The sequence below is a fragment of the Andrographis paniculata genome, unplaced genomic scaffold (assembly GCF_009805555.1).
Source record: "Andrographis paniculata isolate CXL003 unplaced genomic scaffold, ASM980555v1 Contig86END, whole genome shotgun sequence".
In the NCBI taxonomy this organism is placed as follows: Eukaryota; Viridiplantae; Streptophyta; class Magnoliopsida; order Lamiales; family Acanthaceae; genus Andrographis; species Andrographis paniculata.
The window spans coordinates 6,154,128-6,175,233 of record NW_026137624.1 but is presented as its reverse complement, the minus strand read 5'-3'; the positions used below and the strand labels follow the sequence as shown (position 1 = coordinate 6,175,233).

The following is a 21,106-nucleotide window of genomic DNA, read 5'->3' as shown; positions in this document are numbered from 1 at the left end:
ATAACTAAATAGTTTAATTAAAATTAAAAAAATTTTAAAATTTAAAATTTAAAATATCATTAAAATGTATAATTAATTTTTAAAAATAAAAAATATTAACAAATTACATGGAACGAATGAATGAATTATTTGAATGAAATAGTAATTGAAAAGACAAGACCTAAACATGTCAAAATTGAGCAAAAGAGAAAAGTAAAAGTAAAAGTAAAGCAAAGAAAGAAGAAAAAAAAGAAAATAATAATTTAATACAGATAACATGAGGAACTGAGTATAATAAAATTTTAATAAAAATAAAAATTTTCATAAATAAAAATATATTATTCACATTCGTAAAATATTATATCAAAATGGTAGATATTTAAAAAACAAAAAAAAAAAAACTAACATAATTTTTATTGTCAAAATTCTATTATCATCGTCTCTTGAAGGGTTACAACTGTCTGTTGATCAAAAAGGACCAATCTCAACAACAATCGGTGAAAATGTCCCAGTTTTTCACGATCACTGAGGTTGTAAAGATAAAAAAATAAAAATGAAATTACAGTAAGAAAACCAGCAGTGGTTCTTGAAGAATTCTAAAAGATCGAAGTAGAGAAGAAAACAAAAACCAGACTTCGAACAAAAAAGGGAAAAAGAAAAAACAATGGTGGATTGAAATTGCACCGCATATTATGTTAGCCATATATATATTCGGCTGTATATTCTCTGTATTTTACTCATTCCTGTGGGCACCAAAAAAAATTTCTCAAAGGATTCATCCAGGAGCACCACGTGCCTCTGGATTCTTCCTTCCTACCCAACCCCCGACCCGACCCCATAACTTCTCCATCTTGCGTGAAATCTCCCTCTCCCATCTCTTATAAAGAGCCTAATCGCATTCCCATTTCGCTCATCTGTCTGCCCCTTTGAGTGTATTCATCTCCAAGTGATCCTTCTCTCGAAGAAATGGCTGCTGCGGACACCATCTCCAAGCTCAAATCTGACGTCGCCACTCTCAATCAGATCAGGTTTTGTTTTAATCCTCTTTTGATTGATTTTTTTTTTTTTTTTACCGAAGATCTGACGGGAGGAGAATGGCGCTGATTGATTTGGTTATGTGCAGTGAAAACGAGAAATCTGGATTCATCAACCTCGTCAGTCGATATCTCAGGTAAAGTGAAAACAATTGGGGATTTTTTAATTTTTTACTTTTTGGATTCGGTAAATTTCTTTTATCAACGAATTTGGTATTCTATTATTCGATTGAAGTGCATTTTGGAGAGATTTCTCGAAATTGAGCAGTCATTAGATTTACAAATTGTTCGATGGCAAGCATTGCAGGTTGATCTAACAGAATTAGGGTTTAGTCGAAATTAAGTTCATCAATATATGTAGTACCTTCAATCAGTATTTCTCTCCATGTGAATGTTTAATTTTTTGAGATATCCGATGGATCAAAATGTGTAGCTATTGAATTTTGGTTTCTGCTGAGCTGATTCGATGCTCTGCTTTTCGTTTTTGTCGAAAATTGAAGTGGCGAAGCTCAACAGATCGAATGGAGTAAGATCCAGACACCAACTGATGAGGTTGTGGTGCCTTACGACGCCCTCGCCCCTGTGCCGGAAGGTAAATTCCACAATTTGATCTATCGAATGGTTTTTTTTTTCTTCAAATTCAATGACTCATAGGAATTGATTAATTGATTATCACATTACTACAAACGTTGTTGCTGCAGATCCGGCAGAGACTAAGAAGCTTCTCGAAAAACTTGTGGTGTTAAAACTCAATGGAGGCTTGGGAACTACAATGGGTTGCACCGGTCCAAAGTATGAGCTCATCGTGTTATTTTAATTGCGCTTGCGACCGTTTAGATATGCGTTTTGGAGTTTTGGAAAATCTTAGAAATAGTAAAAATTGAGTATTTGATATTTGATATAATGGTTTTTTGAAAAAGTTACTTCGATTATTATTGCTAAAAGTTCCATAAGTATCTATATGTAAAGCTAATTTGAAGATGCATTTCGTTTATTGAATTATGGATCCTAGCAGCGTAGTATTAGTTCGTTCGTGTTTATATTTTGTTAATCGAATTTTGAGGTATCTCTTTCTTGAATGCAGGTCTGTTATTGAAGTCCGTAATGGATTGACATTTCTCGACTTGATTGTTATCCAAATTGAGGTATCTTGCGCGCATTCTACAGTGTTTTCCAAAAGTGTGTATTGCTAACATTTCTAGTTTTTTTGCAGACACTCAATTCGAAATACGGCTGCAATGTGCCCCTCCTTTTGATGAACTCATTTAACACTCACGACGACACATTGAAGGTGAAACACTGTCATACAGTCACTTGCTGCATTGGAATTAGAGTTTCTTCCTGACTTGTTTCGATTTGAAAATTGTAGATTGTTGAAAAGTATAGCAACTCGAGTGTTAAGATCCATACGTTCAACCAGGTTCATATTCCACTTTGTTTTATTTTTAACACGAGCACAAAAGTAGTTTATCATCCATATTTGAGGCTAATTTTGTTTGATTTGTCTTTATCGCAATTTCCAGAGCCAATATCCTCGCCTGGTTGCCGAAGATATGACTCCACTTCCTTGCAAAGGAAATACCGGCAAGGATGCATGGTACGCCGATTATACAACTCTTCTAAATGATAATGTCTTTACCTATTTTCGAGTGTTTGGATATGTTCGACATTATTTTGGGAATAGTAAAAAAGTTGAATAGAAAATAGATGTTTGATGTGGGCATTTCGACTATTATTTTACCTTAAAATCCCATAACCAAAACCAACAAAAACACAAAAAGAATACCCCATTAAAAGCATTATTCGTATTGCGAAATAGTTTTGGTTTCCGTTGATTTAAATAGCAACATATGGTGATTTTTTAAAAGAAATATATATTTGCTTCGCAACAAAGTATGAGTATGTTTAAATGATGCAGTTTATTTCAAGATCATTGTTAGTTTGAGGGGATGTTGTATAATGTTCGAATGCAGGACAATGACTGAAGCTTAATTAAATTGTTGAATTCATATATTATGAAAAGGAATATGTATAATTTTGTAAAATTTATGTTCGGTGCATTGTGTATTTAGATATTTTTGAATCGTTTACAAGTTCATTGTGTCCCATGAATGCATTTTTCTGCTACAGGTATCCTCCGGGTCACGGAGATGTCTTTCCTTCTTTGAAGAATAGCGGGAAGCTCGATGAATTGATATCTCAGGTTTAGCCTTCTGAGATGGCTCTCTGTTTTTGGAATTATACCATTCATAACTGATTTAAGCAGCCTATAGATTCATGATAGTTTCATCTTTTCCCGTCATTCGTCAGGGCAAAGAATACCTCTTTGCTGCCAATTCAGATAATTTGGGTGCCATTGTCGATTTGAGTATCCTTTGGTGGCTGGAAGTTTTCCATCTCAAGTTTTTGCAGAGTTATATTTTACTTCGTTTTATATTTTAGAATTCTACTGACCTGTTCTTCATCCTTAATTAAACTACTTCAGAAATTCTGAATCATCTGATAAACAACAAGAACGAATACTGCATGGAGGTATGTAAATGAATCATTCCTAGATTTCTTTCTTTTTTACGAAACAAATTTTTTACTCCTTAAAATGTATGTGTTTTTGCAGGTCACCCCCAAGACACTGGCTGACGTCAAAGGTGGTACCCTGATCTCTTACGAAGGGAAAGTGCAGCTCCTGGAAATAGCACAAGTTCCTGATCAACATGTAAGTTTCTATCTCGTATCATAAGCTGTTTTGTTTGTATCGTCAGAATCATAAACGGCGTTTATTTTTTGTTGTTCTCTCGAATTGTGAAAAGTGGGTATGTGATTTTATGTTTTTTAAATTGGTGCAATTTACCATCCCACAAGATTTCTGTTGTGATTTTATTTTTATTTTCGAGTTTATACAAACACAAGGGGTGTGTTCTTTCTATATATTATAAATTTTGGCTTTCATTGTTTTTTAAATGAAATAATGGTCGGATCAAATGTTTTGTATGAAAAGTGAGTATGTTTTTACCGGGAACAATGAAATTGTACTGAGCGAAGGTTATTTAATTTACTTTTTTTTCACAACACGGCATTGTTAGGTTCTTTATTTACATCTGTATTCTTTGTTGTTCTTCATATGCTTCATTCGATCAATCAAAGATCTGTGCCGTCGGGCGTACATTTTATCCTACTTTCCTCTCGCCATGGTTGACATTGATATAATTCCCAATTCATCGCAGGTGAACGAATTTAAATCGATTGAGAAATTCAAAATTTTCAACACCAACAACTTGTAAGTCGCTGAGCAACTTTTTGGTTCAATCGTTTCTTAGTAGCTATTACTCTTCGAACTAATCTCTTCTTAATATTCACGCAGGTGGTTAAACTTGAAGGCCGTTGATCGACTTGTTCAAGCCAATGCTCTGAAAATGGAGATCATTCCGAACCCAAAGGTACGTAGAAAACTACGTTTGCTTAAAGTAACAATCTTTCTAACGTCTGCTTGATTTCTAGGAAGTTGGGGGCGTCAAAGTTCTTCAGCTCGAGACTGCGGCTGGTGCGGCAATCAGGGTATGTAACAGCCTTAAATCTCTCGACTTTCATAATTTTTAGCATTAAGTCTGGTAGTAAATCGGATGATCATAAAATATACCACGATATATTCGCAATTTTGCTTTCGAAGTGTTTAATTTTCTTGGCGTATGTTAGTTCTTCGATCATGCCATCGGAGTCAATGTTCCCCGGTCCCGTTTCCTCCCAGTAAAGGCCTCTTCAGATCTGCTCCTAGTCCAAGTAAGTGTCGAACACCGAAACTTGGTCCATTTTAAAGAAACAATTGAAAACCTGCGGCTGTTGATTACCAACTAAAATAAAACCATTCGTCTTCCAGTCTGATCTCTACACTTTGTCCGATGGCTTTGTGACGCGTAACCCCGCGAGGAGCAATCCGGAGAATCCTTCGATCGAGTTGGGACCTGAATTCAAGAAGGTCGAGATTCATACCGGCTGGTTATTTGCACTGAATTGGCGAATCTCTCTTCCCCGTATATCGATCTAATCTATGCGAGCTTTCGATCTACAGGTCGCCGACTTCTTGAGCCGGTTCAAGTCCATCCCGAGCATCATTGAATTAGATAGCTTGAAGGTGTCAGGCGATGTTTGGTTCGGATCCGGTGTTACTCTGAAGGTAAGCTGTAACTTATCTCAATTTAATTTCGATAAAATTGCTTATAGGCTGCACTATATGATTTAGAAATTGGATGAGATTTTTTCGTATTTTAGAAAATATTGGTACTTATTCTCTTAAAAATTGATCGAGTTTTAAAAAATATTGCACATAATCTGTAAGACTATAAAAATGTGATTTGGTGAAATATTTTTTAAATCACGATATAGTCTCATATAATTTCTAAATATGAAAAAAATAGTGCAGACTTTCTAAATCACAAGTGAATTATAAGTATTTTTGTCTTTAATTTAATTTTTTCGAAAGCTACATCCAAACATTTCGAATTCTTCTCTATCCCTTCCAGGGTAAAGTGACGATTGCTGCCAAATCGGGTACTAAGTTAGAAATTCCCGACAAAGCTGTGATAGCCAACAAGGTATGTTAAAATGCTTAAAGACTGCTTTACGCCGCAAAATTAAAATGAAATTTATGATGCTTAATTGATCTCAAACTTGCGCCAGGATATCAATGGTCCCGAAGATATTTAAATGAGCAGCAAAGGGTACATTGCTTCGCGCCGAGGAAGGATATTTTCGCATAAACTTTTAGCTCTTTTTGGTTGGTTTTCGATCGAAAATAAGTCGGGTTTTGAACTATCTTGTCTTGTCTTGTCTGCAAGTTTGTTGTCTATTCGAAAAGCAGACATATTATTACATGTATACATACATACATCGTTGGCTGTAAGAAGTCCTATTTGAAATCTGTCGAGAGTTCGAAAATTTTAATTTCTTCAACATATATATCAATTATAGCTCTCGCCTGTTTTGTTCATATGGGTATCTTCTTGTTTGCGATTTTTATAGAGATTCGAGATTGAATTTTTACTATTATGATCCAGCTTGATATAAATTTTCCGTGAATAATATTAACATTTGGTAACTATTATTTTTCCATTGTACTAAGTATCATTTTCTAATAGTAGTAACTATAATCATAATAATATTTTATGTTTATAATTATTCACATCACATCTTACGGGTTGAATAATCTTTACCTATTAAAATCATCACTATTAATTATAATTAATATATAATATTTATTAAATTTCATGAAAAAATGTAATAATTAAATATAATGTTTATTAAATTTTATGTAAAAAAAATAAATATTGGTCTGTTTCGTTAGAGTAGGTTTGGAAAAATATACTGTTTGCGCACTGTTGAGGAGCCAAAGGGCGCGAGACCACGCCTACTCCACAAGGACTGACAAATCTCGGCTTAGAGCTGTCAATGGGTCGATTCTTGTCGGGTTGAATATTTTAAATGGGTTAAATTATTCAACTCTAATTCGACCTGTTTATTATCGTGTCGGGTTCGTGTTAACCCGTTTATTATCGTGTCGGGTTTGGGTTGACTCGTGTTGACCCGTATACATAATTAAGTCTAATTTCTTGATTCAAATTAAGTATTTTTTTTATTTTGTTGTCGTGTTATGTTAGTTTTTATTGGGTTGAGTCTAAATTAGGTTGAATTATTTAAAATTGAAATTAGTTTAAATTAATTTATGAAAAATTATTAAATTATGATTATTTTTTATATATAATAAATATATTAACCAATATTAATATATTATAATCGAGTTGTCGTGTCTGGTTCGAGTTGAGAGCCTCAATCATAATCCGACCCGTTTATTATTGTATCGGGTTCATGTCAACCTGTGTACATAATCGGGTTGAAATTTTTGACCCAAACCCAATTATTTCATGTCGGGTCAGTTTTTGCCAACTCTACCTCGACTATAGGCTGATGGTGCATAATTATATTATTATTATTATTATTAATTTGTATATATATATATTTTTTAATTTGATGTGGTAGGTGAGAATAATATTTATATATTTGATATTTATTTATGTTATAATATAATAAAATATATACTATGTCATCTTGCAGTGGTAAAGAATAAATTTTTTTATAATATAAATAAATATATTTTAAAAATATATATTTAGATATGATATAAATTTATAATTTAATCATATCATTATTAATTTTAAAAATTTGAAATTAATACATACTTATATTATTATATTTATGACTCATCAAATCAATCATATCAAAATTTTTCAAATTTTCTAACCAAACTTAAATACAAAAGAAACATCAAAATTCAAACTCAACTCAAAGTTCAAATTAAAATCAAATTTAAATTCAAATTTCCCCAAAATACTATTTTTTTTTTTTTTTTCATTTTTTCAAGTACTTTGTCAAATGAACTGGAAAAGTATTTTTTTTTCAAAAAATAATAGACTATTCTCATTTTTTTACTTTTTAAGAAAATATATGTTGAACTATGTATAATGTCTGGTGTTGACTTTGAAATTTAATATTGTAGTAAATAATAGCATATTGTTTATTATCCAATAGCACACAATATTATTGCGAAAAATAAATTATTTATATTAATATAATATAAGTATATAACGTACATATATAAAATACAAGTATTAAATATAGACAAATGATAAATGTTCTTATTTCACAAGCTACATGTCATCTCCACTTTTGATTTGTGTTATCTACACGTTACATGGTGTTATTTGAAAAAATCAAGTTTGTGTTGATATCCTCTTAACCAACACTTTAACGAAGCTATGCATATAATATATATTAACCATATTATTAGGTACTGCATGAATTGAGATAGTCAAGCTAAAAAAATTCATTATAAAAGATCAAATGTAATTTTATTAATAAAAAAATATTTGATTATGCGAATTTCGTCCAATTTTAATTAAAAACAAAAAACAAAAAAGACATGAAAAATTAGGCGAATTGTATTGATATCACAAAAAAGATAACAAAATTAAGGTAGTGTTTCTTTTGCACCAAACTCTCAAAAAAAATACTTTTTGTACCAAGCATTTTTTTTAAAAAATACTTCCTCCGGTACATTTCAAAAAGTGTTTTTGACATTTTGTAATAACTTAATAAATAATTATATTTTATTGGTTAATACAAGTATGTAAATTTTTTTAATATTTTTGCCTTTTGGTTTTATATATAAATTAAGTAATTGTATATGTAATGATTGGTTTGTAATTTAAGTAAAATTTAAAGGTATCTTATTATCAGTGTATAATTACTTTTTCTAAAATAAAAAAAGTGGGACGGACGAAAATGATAAAAATATACTTTTAAATTAGAATAAAATAGAGTATATTTTTTTCTCTCACAAAATATCACATCAAACATTACTTTAATACTAATTTCAAACCAACAACACTAACAATACAACCCAAAAACATGTGATACCAAATTCTTAGACACCATCAGCACAAAACCCTAACACTAAAAACCCTAATCAGAGCAGTCCAGTGCAGTTTTGATCTTTTGGATTGTGGAGCTTATCAGGGCATGAACAGTGGCCACAGACTCCATGTTCAGCTGCTTTGACAATTGGTTATGGCAAACCAATATTTGAAAAGTAGCAGTCAAGAGTGAGCCGGAGCCGGGAGTCGACCTGCTCGATAAAGCAGCTCCGTGGGCTGATCTGTCGGGGTGAAAAATCGCCGGAGATCACATATCCTGATGGAAGGATAGGTGTTTTCTCTGTGTCTTCGCCATTGACGACAATGGCTGCCAGATCCATCACGGTGTAGATTAATGTCGCGCCCAGGCTGGCAACGCCGGTATCTTCCAGCATCAACATGTTGCTCTCTTTCGGGATAAAGGGCTGGAGATGAGAATAAATCTTATGTAAGATTATACGGTCGCATTCATAGCCCTAATCGGCGCTAACTTTTAGGTTTTCGCAAGTTTTTACCACGGACAAAGGGTTTAGGGGATAAGGTTTTGGCACAGCCCGGATTGTATCAGCTAGATTTGATACCAGATGACGCGGTCCAAATTGTATCAACTAGATTTGGAACATAGATGAAAGAAGAGAATGAAAAAGCAAGAATGCAGAAAATGTGAATTAATCCGGCTGATGACCTTAAATAAAAACCAAAGCTAAAACATAAACGATAGGCTAAATCCCACTACAAAAAGTTGAAAGTTACAAATCGATTGAATCACTTCAAATACTCGATTTGAGGTAATATAAAGAATGTGAATTAACTCAGATTGATAATCAACCGTGAGAATAAATCTCAGATCTGAAATCTTAACCAAAAGACAATATCACAAATAATAGGTTAAATCACACTGCAAATTATTAGAAGACACGAGCCAATGAAATCAATTCAAAGATTCGACTTGAGATATCCAAGTGGAAAAAAATCATATCATAGCACTAGACAAATATTGAATGAGAATAATAAGAAAAAAAAAATTATTTTAAGATTTACTATGATTCCATTACAATGATATCAATGAGTTTTTATAGAGGCGCCGGAGAAAAGAAAGAAAAGGAAACATCAAATAAAAAGGAAACAAATTAAAAAGAAAAATCTAAACAAGGAATTATCTATACAAGTCAATAAATAATAAAGAAACTCTAAATATGAAAATGTATTATAAGGAAACATATAATAAATGACAATATATAATAAAGTAACTTTGAAATTTTTACATAATTATTTATTGTACTAGTATTGATATGACTCGGTTGGGTGATATTTGAGTTAGATATATAAAAATGGTAATGTTCAACAAATCCGTCTTCAACAATATTTTCTTTGAGTTTAGATGGCCGTGTCATATTTTACGGGTTATATTTAATCAAGACTCCATAGGATTTTGTTAATTTTGAAAAGTTGAATGTATTTAATTTAGAATTTAAAAGGTTTTTAAAATTTGAAGATATTCAATACAAACTTTTAGAAGTTTTTTAAAATTTTATGATATTGAACGATTCATAAACTTTAAAACTCTACTCCTAAGTAGAGATTTTGATATATTCTTTTATAAGAATACATATTATTATCAATATATAAATATTAGGATAATACTATCTCCGTCCAACTCCAAGAGTTTCATTTATTTTTTGCATGTTGATATTTAAATATTAATTATTATATCAAAATATAATATAAATTAAGAAAAAATTGCAGAAATACTTCAATTAGTGTCTTATAATACCAGTAAAATGACATTTGTACAAAAAAAATTATACTTCCTCCGTCCATTAAAATTAGTCCATTTTGGTTCGACACGGGAATTAAGAAAAATAAATATTTTATTGAAAAAGTGATAGGTAGTTGAGAATATTTTTGGAATTTTAGTTAAAAAATAAAGTAAATGAAGAGAGAGAATGTAATAAAGTTAGTGGTATTTGTTGTAAATAAGTGTTGAATGAAGGGTAATAATTAAATGTTGATTTGTTGACTTTGCCAAAATTAGTAATAAGATAAATTTAGTAGATGGGCTAAAAAGAAAAATGAGAATAAATTTGAGGGACGGAGGAGTACAAATATAAAGATATTTTTAATATTAAGTAAAATGACGCAAAAGGTAAATGTGACTCTAGAGACGGACGAATGAAATATTTTGTAATATTACAATAATTTTTTATAAAAATAATAATTTAAAACAAAATATAGTAGCAAATGGTTACCAATTATTCGAGAGTATGTGTTTTTATATCATTAAATATAGTAATTAAAAATGTTACGGTTTTATCCTAATATATTTGTATTATTACCGTCTTTCAGTTTCCAATTAACAAAAACATTGTATCGTCATTTTAGCGAAGTGAACTAACTATATACATATTTATATTTTCTTTAATAAAAAAATAAACAAGAACCGCTGATTTATATATATATATATAGATATCATTTGTTTCTTTTAATTTTTTTTTGGTAAACTGTTGTTTTAGTTCCGTAACTGGACCCGTTATCATTTTAGTCCCGTAAGTGGAACCTGTCGCAAACTAGTCTTATAAATGAAAAATTTTCGTTGTTTTAATCCTCCGGCGCCGGAGACGCCAGCGTGGCTCGCTGGAGATGACGTGTCTCCTTGACCTGGCGGACATGTTGATTTTTTTATTTTATTTTTTCATTTTTTTAATTTTTTTTAAAACTTATTTTTAATTTATTTTTAATTTTATTTGTATTTTTTTTATTTTTTTATTTGGTCCAATTAAAAAAAATTAAAAAAAATGAAAAAAAAATCAACGTGTTCGCCAAGTGTCGCTGACCTGGCGGGATACCTGGCGGACACGTCACCTCTGGCGAGCCACGCGGGCGTCTCCAGCGCTGGAGGACTAAAACAACGAAAATTTTTCACTTATGGGATTAGTTTGCGACATGCTCCACTTACAGGACTAAAATGATAAAGGGGTCCAGTTACGGGACTAAAAAAACAGTTTACCCTTAATTTTTTTTTATCGTAATATGATCTTTTGTTAGGGGGATTTTAGCCCAAATTCACTTTTTATCCAAATTTTTTTCTTTAAAAGTATCAAATCAAACATCTAATTTTTATTTTTTATATTAGAGTAAAAATTAATTTTACATTTAAAACATCACATCAACACCTATTTATATCACATCATACAACTATTCTAATTCAAAACTTTTACTATTAAAATCTCAAACTCAAAATCCAAACCCTCAAACAAACACACCCTAAGTATTATTTATATATTTAAATGATGCACTACCAAGAACAAATAGATTTAAGTGTCTTATGATAACATACTCCCTCCGTCCCAAATCAAATGGGTCTTATGAAATTTTGTAATAGATTAATAAATAATAGTATTTTATTAATAAGTAAAAATGTGTAAGAATTTTTGACATTTTTGTCCATTTGACTTTATATATAAAGTAATTGTATGTGTAATAGTATATTTGTAATTTAAGTAAAAGTTAAAGGTATTTTGATATTAGTGTATGATTATTTTTTTCTAAAATATAAAAGAAATATTTTGAAATGGGGCATACGAAAATGGTAAAAATGGTACTTTGAATTAGAATGAAGGGAATATTTTTTATAGTATTTATATATTTTTTTAAAATAGTGACAAACTAACTAATTTTAAATTAATACAGTAGTATATATTTTTAGGTAAATGTTACTCCATTCGTTCCAAAACAATAAAGACATTTGGAATGGACACGATAATTAATAAATAATAGTATTATAGTGGTAGTGGGTGTAAAAACGTTTCTAAAAGACCAAAATGCTTATACTTTATGTAATTATTGTGAAAAAAAAAAAGTATTGATTTTTTAAAAAGTGGGGAGGTAGTTACAAAAAATGGAAATAACACGGTTGTTTTAAAACGGACGAAAATGACAAAATGAGACTATTGTTTTGAGACGGATTGAGTACTTTTTTTGGATTGCGAACTTATTAACCGACATCAATTTTTAGTTCCTTTACGTTGTGTTCAATATCATTTAAAGGATTTTTGGTAAGGTCTTCATCCTACATGCGTCGTTAAGAAATATGATTGAGAGAATTTTTAGTATTCTTAATTGGATATTCACAATTTTAAATATCGCACCTCCATTTCCATTTCAAACTCAACCAAAGTTAGCGTTGTATTACACAATTTTCTTCGATAAGTACGTCGCTTTGATGAATATCTGGTCGAATATGAAGAAGATATCAAAATTTTCCATATCTCGACATGAAAGATGAAATTTTGAATTTTCTTTCTCAAAGTTAATACAAAAAAAAAAAACGAAGCTAATGTATGGAGAATGCATATTGCTAAAGCTATATGAGAATAATGTTGAGGTATAACGATAATGAAAATGAAGATGAGAATAATAAGAATGACTATTCGTGTTTTTTTTTTTCAGCTAACTTTTTTTTAATAATTTTGTTAAATAATTTTAATGGTTATATATATATACATAAGCATGCCTCATATGAGTTTATAGAAATTATATAAATTAATTAAAATAATTATTATACAATCCTATCAATTCTATAAAATTCACACAAACCAATAGATAATTCAATTAAATTTATGAAGATTCATTCAAATCAATAAATAAAATCAATCAAACTCTACATTGATATATGAGTTTTCTAATTCTACATATTTTTATTTTTTTTTAAAAAAAAAAACAAAATCCTAAACAACCCCCCTAAATAAATATTGGATGCAATATTTTGTACGAAAAATATACTTGTCCGTCCGCCTCGAAGTGTCACGTTTACTTTTTGCGTCGTTATATTTAACATTAAAAATATTTTTATATTTATATAATTTTTTGTACAAATGTCCTTCTATTAGTATTACGAGACACTAGTGAAAATATTTTTGTTTTTTTTAATTTGACTACGTTTTGATATAATAATTAATATTTAAAGATGAATATGACAAAATAAATAAAACCCAGCGGACAGAGGCAGTATTTATGATGTAATATTGTAAAAGAAAATTAGATATTTAATGTGATTTAGAAAAAAAAAAAGAAAAAAAAAAGTAGTCGAAGAACTAACCTGGATGATCGAGATACAGTTCCCGGGATCTGTCCTAGTCGAGATGCACACACAACTGTATTTATATGGTTTCCACTGACCAAGACACACACTGCACAATAAGTTTTCGACCATTTTTCTAAATAACATAAATTATAATAAGCAATGAATTAAGAATGCCAAAGTTCACAACAACTTCATATAAAATGAGAAAGGTATAATTAATTTGGGTGTGATGTTAATAGTTTCATTTCTATTAATTGAAATTTACTTAAATCACGATGTTCGATTTAAGATCAACCATTTCTGTTTAGATGATTGTAAATGTGAGAGCATCTATGTCAATGTTGCAGAATTTGCAATGGAGATTCCGCTGATGAACACTAATTAAACTATTATAGCAAATGAAAAATTGAAATCGACAGAAATCATATATATATATATATATATATCTTCAAAGTAAATCCAACCATCTCAAAGCCAAGATCTGTTCCAAACTCTCCTCCCCAGCAATATTAATTAACAATACAACCACAAAAACATGTGATAGTATCCTAACCCTAAAAGCCCTAACCCTAAAAACCCTAATCAGCACAGTCCAGAGCAGTTTTGATCTTCTGAATTGTTGAGCTTATCAGAGCATGAATAGTTGCCACAGACTCCATATTCAACTCCTTCGACAATTGGTTATGGCAAACCAATATCTGAAAAGTAGCAGTCAAGAGCGAGCTGGAACCAGGAGTCGACTTGCTCGATGAAGCAGCTCCGGGGGCTGATCTGTCGGGGCGACCATCGCCGGAGATCACATATCCTGATGGAAGGATAGGGGTTCTCTCCGTGTCTTCGCCGTTGATTACGGCGACAATGGCCGCCAGATCCATCGGGGCGTAGATTAATGCCCCACCGAGGCTGTCGACGCTGGTTTCTTCCAGCATCAACATGTTGCTCTCTTTTGGTATAAAGGGCTGCAGATGAGAATAAATTTTATGTAGGATTCTACGGTAGTAACTTCGCATTCATAGCCCTAATCGGCGCTAAGTTCGAGGTTTTTGCAAGTTTTTTCCATGGCCTTAGGGTTTAGGGGGGTTAGGGTTTTGTGTTCTTGATTAGTGAATGTTCATTTTTATGTCTATGTTTATGCCAATAATGATCACTTTTAGATATTGAAAGTGTTATAGACTTTTGGAGGGTTTTGAAAATAATAAAAAGTTAAATAAATAATAGATATATATATATATATTTTTAATGTAAATAGGTATTGATGTAATGTTTTATATAAAAAATATATATTTCTAATGTAATATTTTAAAGAAAAAATAAATATTTGATGTGATTTTTAGCAAAATGCAAGTGTCAATGAGTCGAGGAACTGACCTGGATGATCGAGATACAGTTCCCGGGATCTGTCCCGGTCGAGATGCGCGCAACTGCGTTTATAGGGTTTCCACTGGCCAAGACGTCCCACTGCAAAAATGTTTTGGATAATTTTTCTACCATTGATTCTAAATAACTTAAATGATCATAAGCAATGAATTAAGGATGCCAAAAAGTTCACAACCACTCTATGTATTGTTACCTCACTCCTTTTCTTCTCATCTTTGAAGAATTTGAAAAGATCCACACTCGAAACCGGGAGCCAAATCGAGGTAGACGCGCTCACAATGAAGCCCTCGGGTGTGCCTATTCCTACACTCCTTCTCAACGACACGCGAACCCCACTATTCTTGAACTCGGACAAGTGGGGGAACTCGAGCTTTTCCGACATACTCAATGCTTCGCTAAAATCCTTGATCATTCTATGAGAAAGCCTCATTAAATTTCTCCTCCCCTCAATCGAATCGATCACTAAAACAAAAATGATATAAGAGTTTAAAGTTAGCATTTCAAGTTGCAAATTTTTTTTTGATTCACAAATATTTGCAGTAAAAAAAAAATCACGATTTTAATATAGATTTATAATTTTTTTGCCCATAGTTAGGGAAAAAGCTATGGAATAACCTTTGTAGATCTTTGTACATACCTCCTTCAAGTTCATTTCTATTCGTAATCGTAAGCCCCATAGAGAATGCAAACCTCTCGCACATCCTTTGAAGCGTAGCAATCCATCGCTTTGCGCCATAAGCTTGGCATCCACAAACCAACTCTCTAAACAACCTATGCGTCAATGCTTTGTCATCCACTTGAACATGCTCGATCCATGTTATCTATCGAGAGGAAATGTGGTAAGTAACTTGACTCGGGGTATATATACATAGATTAATTATTGCAACAAGAACCAAAAAATGGAAATTCATGTAGTTAATGTCGACGCTACCCTTTGATTCATCTATTTGTTAATATACATTGGTTTATACAAGTAACAACTAACCTTCGCATTTTTTTTACTATGGCTACATCAATTTATTGAACAATAATTGTTGAAAAAGAAATTTTGGGTCTAGAATGTAACATGATTATGCAAAAATTTGTTGTAACTAGAGGATTAACAACTCAATTTTCTTGAATGCTTTCTTAATTATGATAGGATTAACAACTAGAGGATTAACAACTCATTCGAAATAGGATTATATCACATAATTTCTAATTTTTTTTACATAATTTCTAATTGATTTCAAACAACATATAATATAAAAATCCCAAAATATGCACATTATATATTGCTTATAAAGATGCACATTTATCACTGTTACTATAATTTATATAGCTATACAGAGCATTTATTTGATGGTTTTTGTTTTTTTTTAAACGGTAGGTTAGGTAAATAAGTTTTGTTTTTAGTTTTGATTTAAATAGTATATTGATATTGTGTAAAAAGAAATATATATATTTTTATTAAAAAATAGTATAGATTAAATAGTAATTTATTGCAACGTTTTTTATAAGTAATCATGAGTATAGCACAATATATATATATATCAAAATAAAATAAAAAATAAAATAAAATCTCAGAGTAAACCAAATGCTAATTAGGTTACCTTCGACTTCCCATTGGCCAAATCCTCAATGAGACACCCTGATGGAAGCTTCCATGATCTTGTCGGAGGAGTGTCCAGAAACTCCTTTATGAATTCATGGGAGACATCAACAACCATCCAGGTGTTTGGATTCAGCTGTCTGCAATACCTAATCACAAATAATTCCCTTGGAGCCACAAGGGGAGACAGAATGTGCAGTTTTTGGTACATCTGCAAATCGAAAAAATGATCAGAAACTACCCACATTTCACCTTAAACTTATCGATGAAAAAATGAGGTACTTCACCAGATGTAATAACCCTCCGAAGCTCCCAGCATCGACTACTTCGATAGTCCTCGCCCTATTCACGATGTTCGGGAACATATCCTTCCATTTGTTCTGCAAGAGATTGAATCCATCAAATTAGGGTTAGGGTTAGGGTTTTTGGAAATAAGATTTTAAAATTAGGGTTTAATTGTACCGCGTCAAGCATCATTTCGACGAGATGGATTGCTGCCATTGCCACCTCACCCGATTCCCTCGATGACTCATACCTCGCGCTCGTGGTTTTGATTTGGCTTGGCTTCGGGAAAAGCTTGTCATAACTGTCTCGGTGAAGCAAAAGGCGGTCCTCGGTTGGGGCCTTGATCCACACGGGCTCATTTACTCGTAGGAGCTCAAGAAATTCTTCCATGGCGGATATTGCTTTCTCGACTATTCTTGGCTTGTCCCTTTCGTGCGTTCCATACGACCAATCCGTTGAGATAGGGTTTTCCGGATTGAAAGGTTGAACTTGCTCGGGTTCGAGAGGGTTAGTCACTTCCACCCGAGGAAGAGCGCCCGACGATGAATTCCCCATGTAGTTTGAGAAGAAGTTCATCGTGCGCTCGTGCTTAAAATAAAAATTAAATTAATTAGCATTTAAGATCGAACTGTTGAAACTTATCAGTAATTAAACTTTAAGTTCAGGATCTGTCGTATTAAAATGTATTGAGATAAGAAAATAAAGCTAATTAATCTAAGTAAGCATATATCTTTGTATTAGAGTTCGATTGTCTTCAATTTTTTTTATGACACGATTGCGAATATTTTGATTGATCATAACTAAACTTATGTTTTTTATTATTTATATAAGTCTTTATTTGATAATTGATAATGCAACTTTCAAGATTTACGCAAAATAATTTTAACAGATTGTAACTATATATATCTAACAAAGTTCATAATTTTACTTATAATGATCTTGTTGCATGTGTAATAATATCGTATGCTTAAGTTACTATTGCTTTTTACGAAAGATATGATAATAAATTACTAGGAAAAGTAAATAATTACTATTACCTCCTCTTTTAATCGCGCGTTTTCCATCCTCAATCTTTGTAAATTTCGATGTGTCTCCTCTTCCCCAAGACCTAAACTATTACAATTTGGGCAAATGATATTCTTCAAAGCTTCTTGCATCGCAAGATTCTCATAATGAATTCTTTCATTCTCTGATCGAAGGGTACTGTTGTTTGCTTTCTCATTTTGAGCCTAAAATCATATCGCAAATAATTATTTGGATACCATATAAAAGGATATATCTATGAACCTACACGTACTAATAAGTCGCCGCATGTAACAAATGCCATAGATGTATACTTCCATAAAGGAATTCTAAAACACTAATGCACGCGAAATAATTTAATTTCATAGAGTTAATAAGTTTCCTTTCTTACATAATTAAGAAATGTTCGATAACTCATTAATCTTATTTGATTATTACCATATTCGCAAACCCTGAACTCAAATTTCATCGAAATACTTCAAATATATATATTTAAACATTGTATGTTCATTGCATCGGAAAAACATTTAATAAGTTTCCTTTATTACACAACTAAGAAATATTCGACAACTCATTAATTTAATTTGATTATTACCATATTTTAAAACCCAAAACTCAAATTCATCGAACTGCTTCAAATATATACTTAAACAGTATATGTTCCTAGTATCGGATAAAACTTTTAATAAGTTTCCTTTATTACACAACTAAAAAATGTTTTACAACTCATTAACCAAATTTGATCATTACCATATTCTCAAACCATGAACTAAATTCATGGAAATGCTACAAATATATATATTTGAATAGTATATGGTCATAACATCATATAAAACCTCTATAAGATGCATAGATCGAATACCTTTACTTGAGTACGCTTATTTTGGAACCAAAACTTTATCTGCTTTTGATCTAGCCCTAATTCTTGACTTAACTGCTCCCTTTGGTTCTTGTCCGGGTGCGGACATTCTTTGTAAGCACTACATCGAAAAAAAAAAAACATTAGAAAGAAAATGCATATATATATATATATATATACACAAAAAGACATAAATAATCAAAGAATTGAGAAATTTGAATATAAAAACATTCGATTTAATTCACATATGTTGTAATAAAGAAGAAGTTGAAACCCTTCAACTTATATGTTGTTAATTCACATATATAGGGATATATATACATATCTATAAATCAAAATTCAAAAAAGAAGTTTGAACAAAAACCTTTACAATTTAACACACACACACACACATATATATATATATATATATATACATAAGTATAATTTTATACGTACGCTTCGAGCTGCTGAATTTGTTGAGTCGAGTGTCGATGATACGTCTTCTTCCCCTTTCGTGAGCTCGACGGCGCCGCCATTCCTTCATCACCTGATTCATTTCCCCCATCATCAGCTAAATCCATCCCTTCATCTAAACAAACAAGAATTTAGCTTTTCTTCTTATCATAATAACATTAATTCAAACATACATACATATATATACATATTTAGAGAGAGAGAGAGAGAGAGAGATGATGTAAGAATGAGAATACAAACCTAAGTTCTGAGGGGCATTAGAAGAACACTCAGACATTGAGAAAATGATATGAAGAATGAATTAGGACAATATCAAAAATGGCCAAAAATCTCAAAACTTAATTGCTTTCTCTTTGTGGATGAAATACAATATGTATACACGTATATATATACATACACATGATGTGGATTATTGGGATAATATATTTAGAAATAATTTTTTCATACAAAAAAATTAATTGCCTTTTCTTTCCCTTTTTTATAAGATTGGTTTGTGAATTAATTGTAAAATGCTTTGTATTTGTACTTCTTGATTATGTTTTGTTCAAATATTTTATGTGGAAAATAAATCTATGATTATTCGAAATTTTCAGATCAATCCATTTAAATATATTAAAAGTTAATAACCTTTTTTTAAATAGTGTGTTTTGAAATAAATATATATATGATGATCTATGCAGATTTTATTCTATAATTTACAGTCTTGTTAACAAATTTGGGTGTAGACTGTTTACTATGTCACAATTTTATTTAAGATTATTATTGGCTAATTCTATTAAATGTTCTTTTTATTTTAATATTTTATGTTTTATAGATGCTAATACTTACCTATTATTGTGTATGTATTTTTTTTATTTGGAAAGAAATAATATAAGATAAATACAGATTACGAAATTATTAGACTTTAACATATGTAAAAAAGAATAATTATAATAAAGCTTATGGTTATTTTAATTTTGAGGCAAATGAAATATTAAATATTTTTTTCCTTCTTTTTTTTTCACCAAATGAGGAAAATAACTTTCTATTTTTATTCTAAATCTCCATTCAATACATTCCTTTTTATTATTATTTTCTTCAACCAAACCCTGATACTGTTTATTTTACTGTTTTAGAATCGTTCATAATCCTTAAATAAAATATACATTATGCATACAAAGTAAAGTATACTATTAACATAATATTTAAATTTGTGTTTAATAATATTTGCAAAAATAAAATAATAATATGTACAAGATGATATATATATATATAAGTACATAGTTGAAAATATATTTCAACTATATAAAAAAAGCCATATTCTGCATGACTCATTATTTAAAATATATATAATTAATGTATTAATTATTTATGTTTGTTTTATAGATAAAAGTATATATTATTACTTATAAATAAACTTATAAAGGAATTTTATTTTTATTTCGGTCGAATTTATTAAAAGCAAGATCGGATTAGGCGACTAGCTAAAGGACCAAATTTTTTGACCTATCTCAGCTCCAAAATCCACGTGACGAAAGAATTCTATTTTAAACTTGTAAGTAGAACAAATTCGAGCAAAATTTATATTTAAAGTGGAATCTAAATATCACTTACATATTAATATCCTTAAAAGACATATAAGATATTAATTCGTTGACCCGATATATCTAAAAAAATTCGACTCAAGTAAGCTTCATTTAAGTCATTAACGACTCTGATTAAATTTGAAGCCCTTTATATACCAAAAGAAAATTTCTCTTAAAAATATTCAAATAATTTCAGGGGTATTTGTTTAGTATTTTAATTTAAAGTATTTTTTTTACGTGAGATATGAAAAATTATATTAATAGTATAAAAATAATATTTTGTATTGAATTGTTGACTTTTCGTGAAAAATAGAGTATATATTATTTATATTAGTATAAATGTATATTTTTATTTATATTCATAAAAAATTATGTCAACAACAAATATTGAATG

The 21,106-nt window shown here is 30.5% G+C and overlaps 2 protein-coding genes across 2 annotated transcripts; one reads left to right on the top strand and one right to left on the bottom strand.

The window, feature by feature from the left end:
* Positions 1-694: 694 nt before the first annotated feature.
* On the top strand, positions 695-5,994 carry LOC127242274 (UTP--glucose-1-phosphate uridylyltransferase). Its single transcript, XM_051261753.1, has 20 exons — positions 695-1,007; positions 1,103-1,150; positions 1,514-1,605; positions 1,715-1,805; positions 2,098-2,158; positions 2,227-2,304; positions 2,383-2,433; positions 2,537-2,610; positions 3,144-3,216; positions 3,324-3,381; positions 3,499-3,545; positions 3,628-3,726; positions 4,235-4,287; positions 4,372-4,447; positions 4,509-4,565; positions 4,704-4,787; positions 4,885-4,983; positions 5,077-5,181; positions 5,528-5,599; positions 5,685-5,994. The coding sequence occupies exons 1-20, from the start codon at positions 946-948 to the stop codon at positions 5,709-5,711; spliced, it is 1,407 nt and encodes a 468-aa protein (XP_051117710.1). The 5' UTR covers positions 695-945; the 3' UTR covers positions 5,712-5,994.
* Positions 5,995-14,134: 8,140 nt separating this feature from the next.
* LOC127242340 (homeobox-leucine zipper protein ROC8-like) lies at positions 14,135-19,254 on the bottom strand. The gene is made up of 10 exons (XM_051261842.1): positions 19,130-19,254; positions 18,695-18,812; positions 17,847-18,038; positions 16,987-17,397; positions 16,812-16,904; positions 16,526-16,735; positions 15,571-15,754; positions 15,127-15,395; positions 14,925-15,014; positions 14,135-14,515 (listed from the first exon to the last, which is right to left on the bottom strand). Exons 1-10 carry the CDS (start codon positions 19,252-19,254, stop codon positions 14,135-14,137), a joined length of 2,073 nt encoding a protein of 690 aa, XP_051117799.1.
* Between the last annotated feature and the right edge of the window lie 1,852 nt (positions 19,255-21,106).

Bases quoted from the DNA above. Each gene is read 5' to 3' on its own strand.
- LOC127242274 (XM_051261753.1), top strand. From the start codon at position 946: ATGGCTGCTGCGGACACCATCTCCAAGCTCAAATCTGACGTCGCCACT. The intron at 1,151-1,513 runs GTAAAGTGAAAA...CGAAAATTGAAG, and splicing joins CTCGTCAGTCGATATCTCAG to TGGCGAAGCTCAACAGATCG. The intron at 4,788-4,884 runs GTAAGTGTCGAA...TTCGTCTTCCAG, and splicing joins CAGATCTGCTCCTAGTCCAA to TCTGATCTCTACACTTTGTC.
- LOC127242340 (XM_051261842.1), bottom strand. From the start codon at position 19,254: ATGGATTTAGCTGATGATGGGGGAAATGAATCAGGTGATGAAGGAATG. The intron at 17,398-17,846 runs GTAATAGTAATT...TTTTATTTTAAG, and splicing joins ACGCGCGATTAAAAGAGGAG to CACGAGCGCACGATGAACTT. The intron at 14,516-14,924 runs GTCAGTTCCTCG...TCTCATCTGCAG, and splicing joins ACTGTATCTCGATCATCCAG to CCCTTTATACCAAAAGAGAG.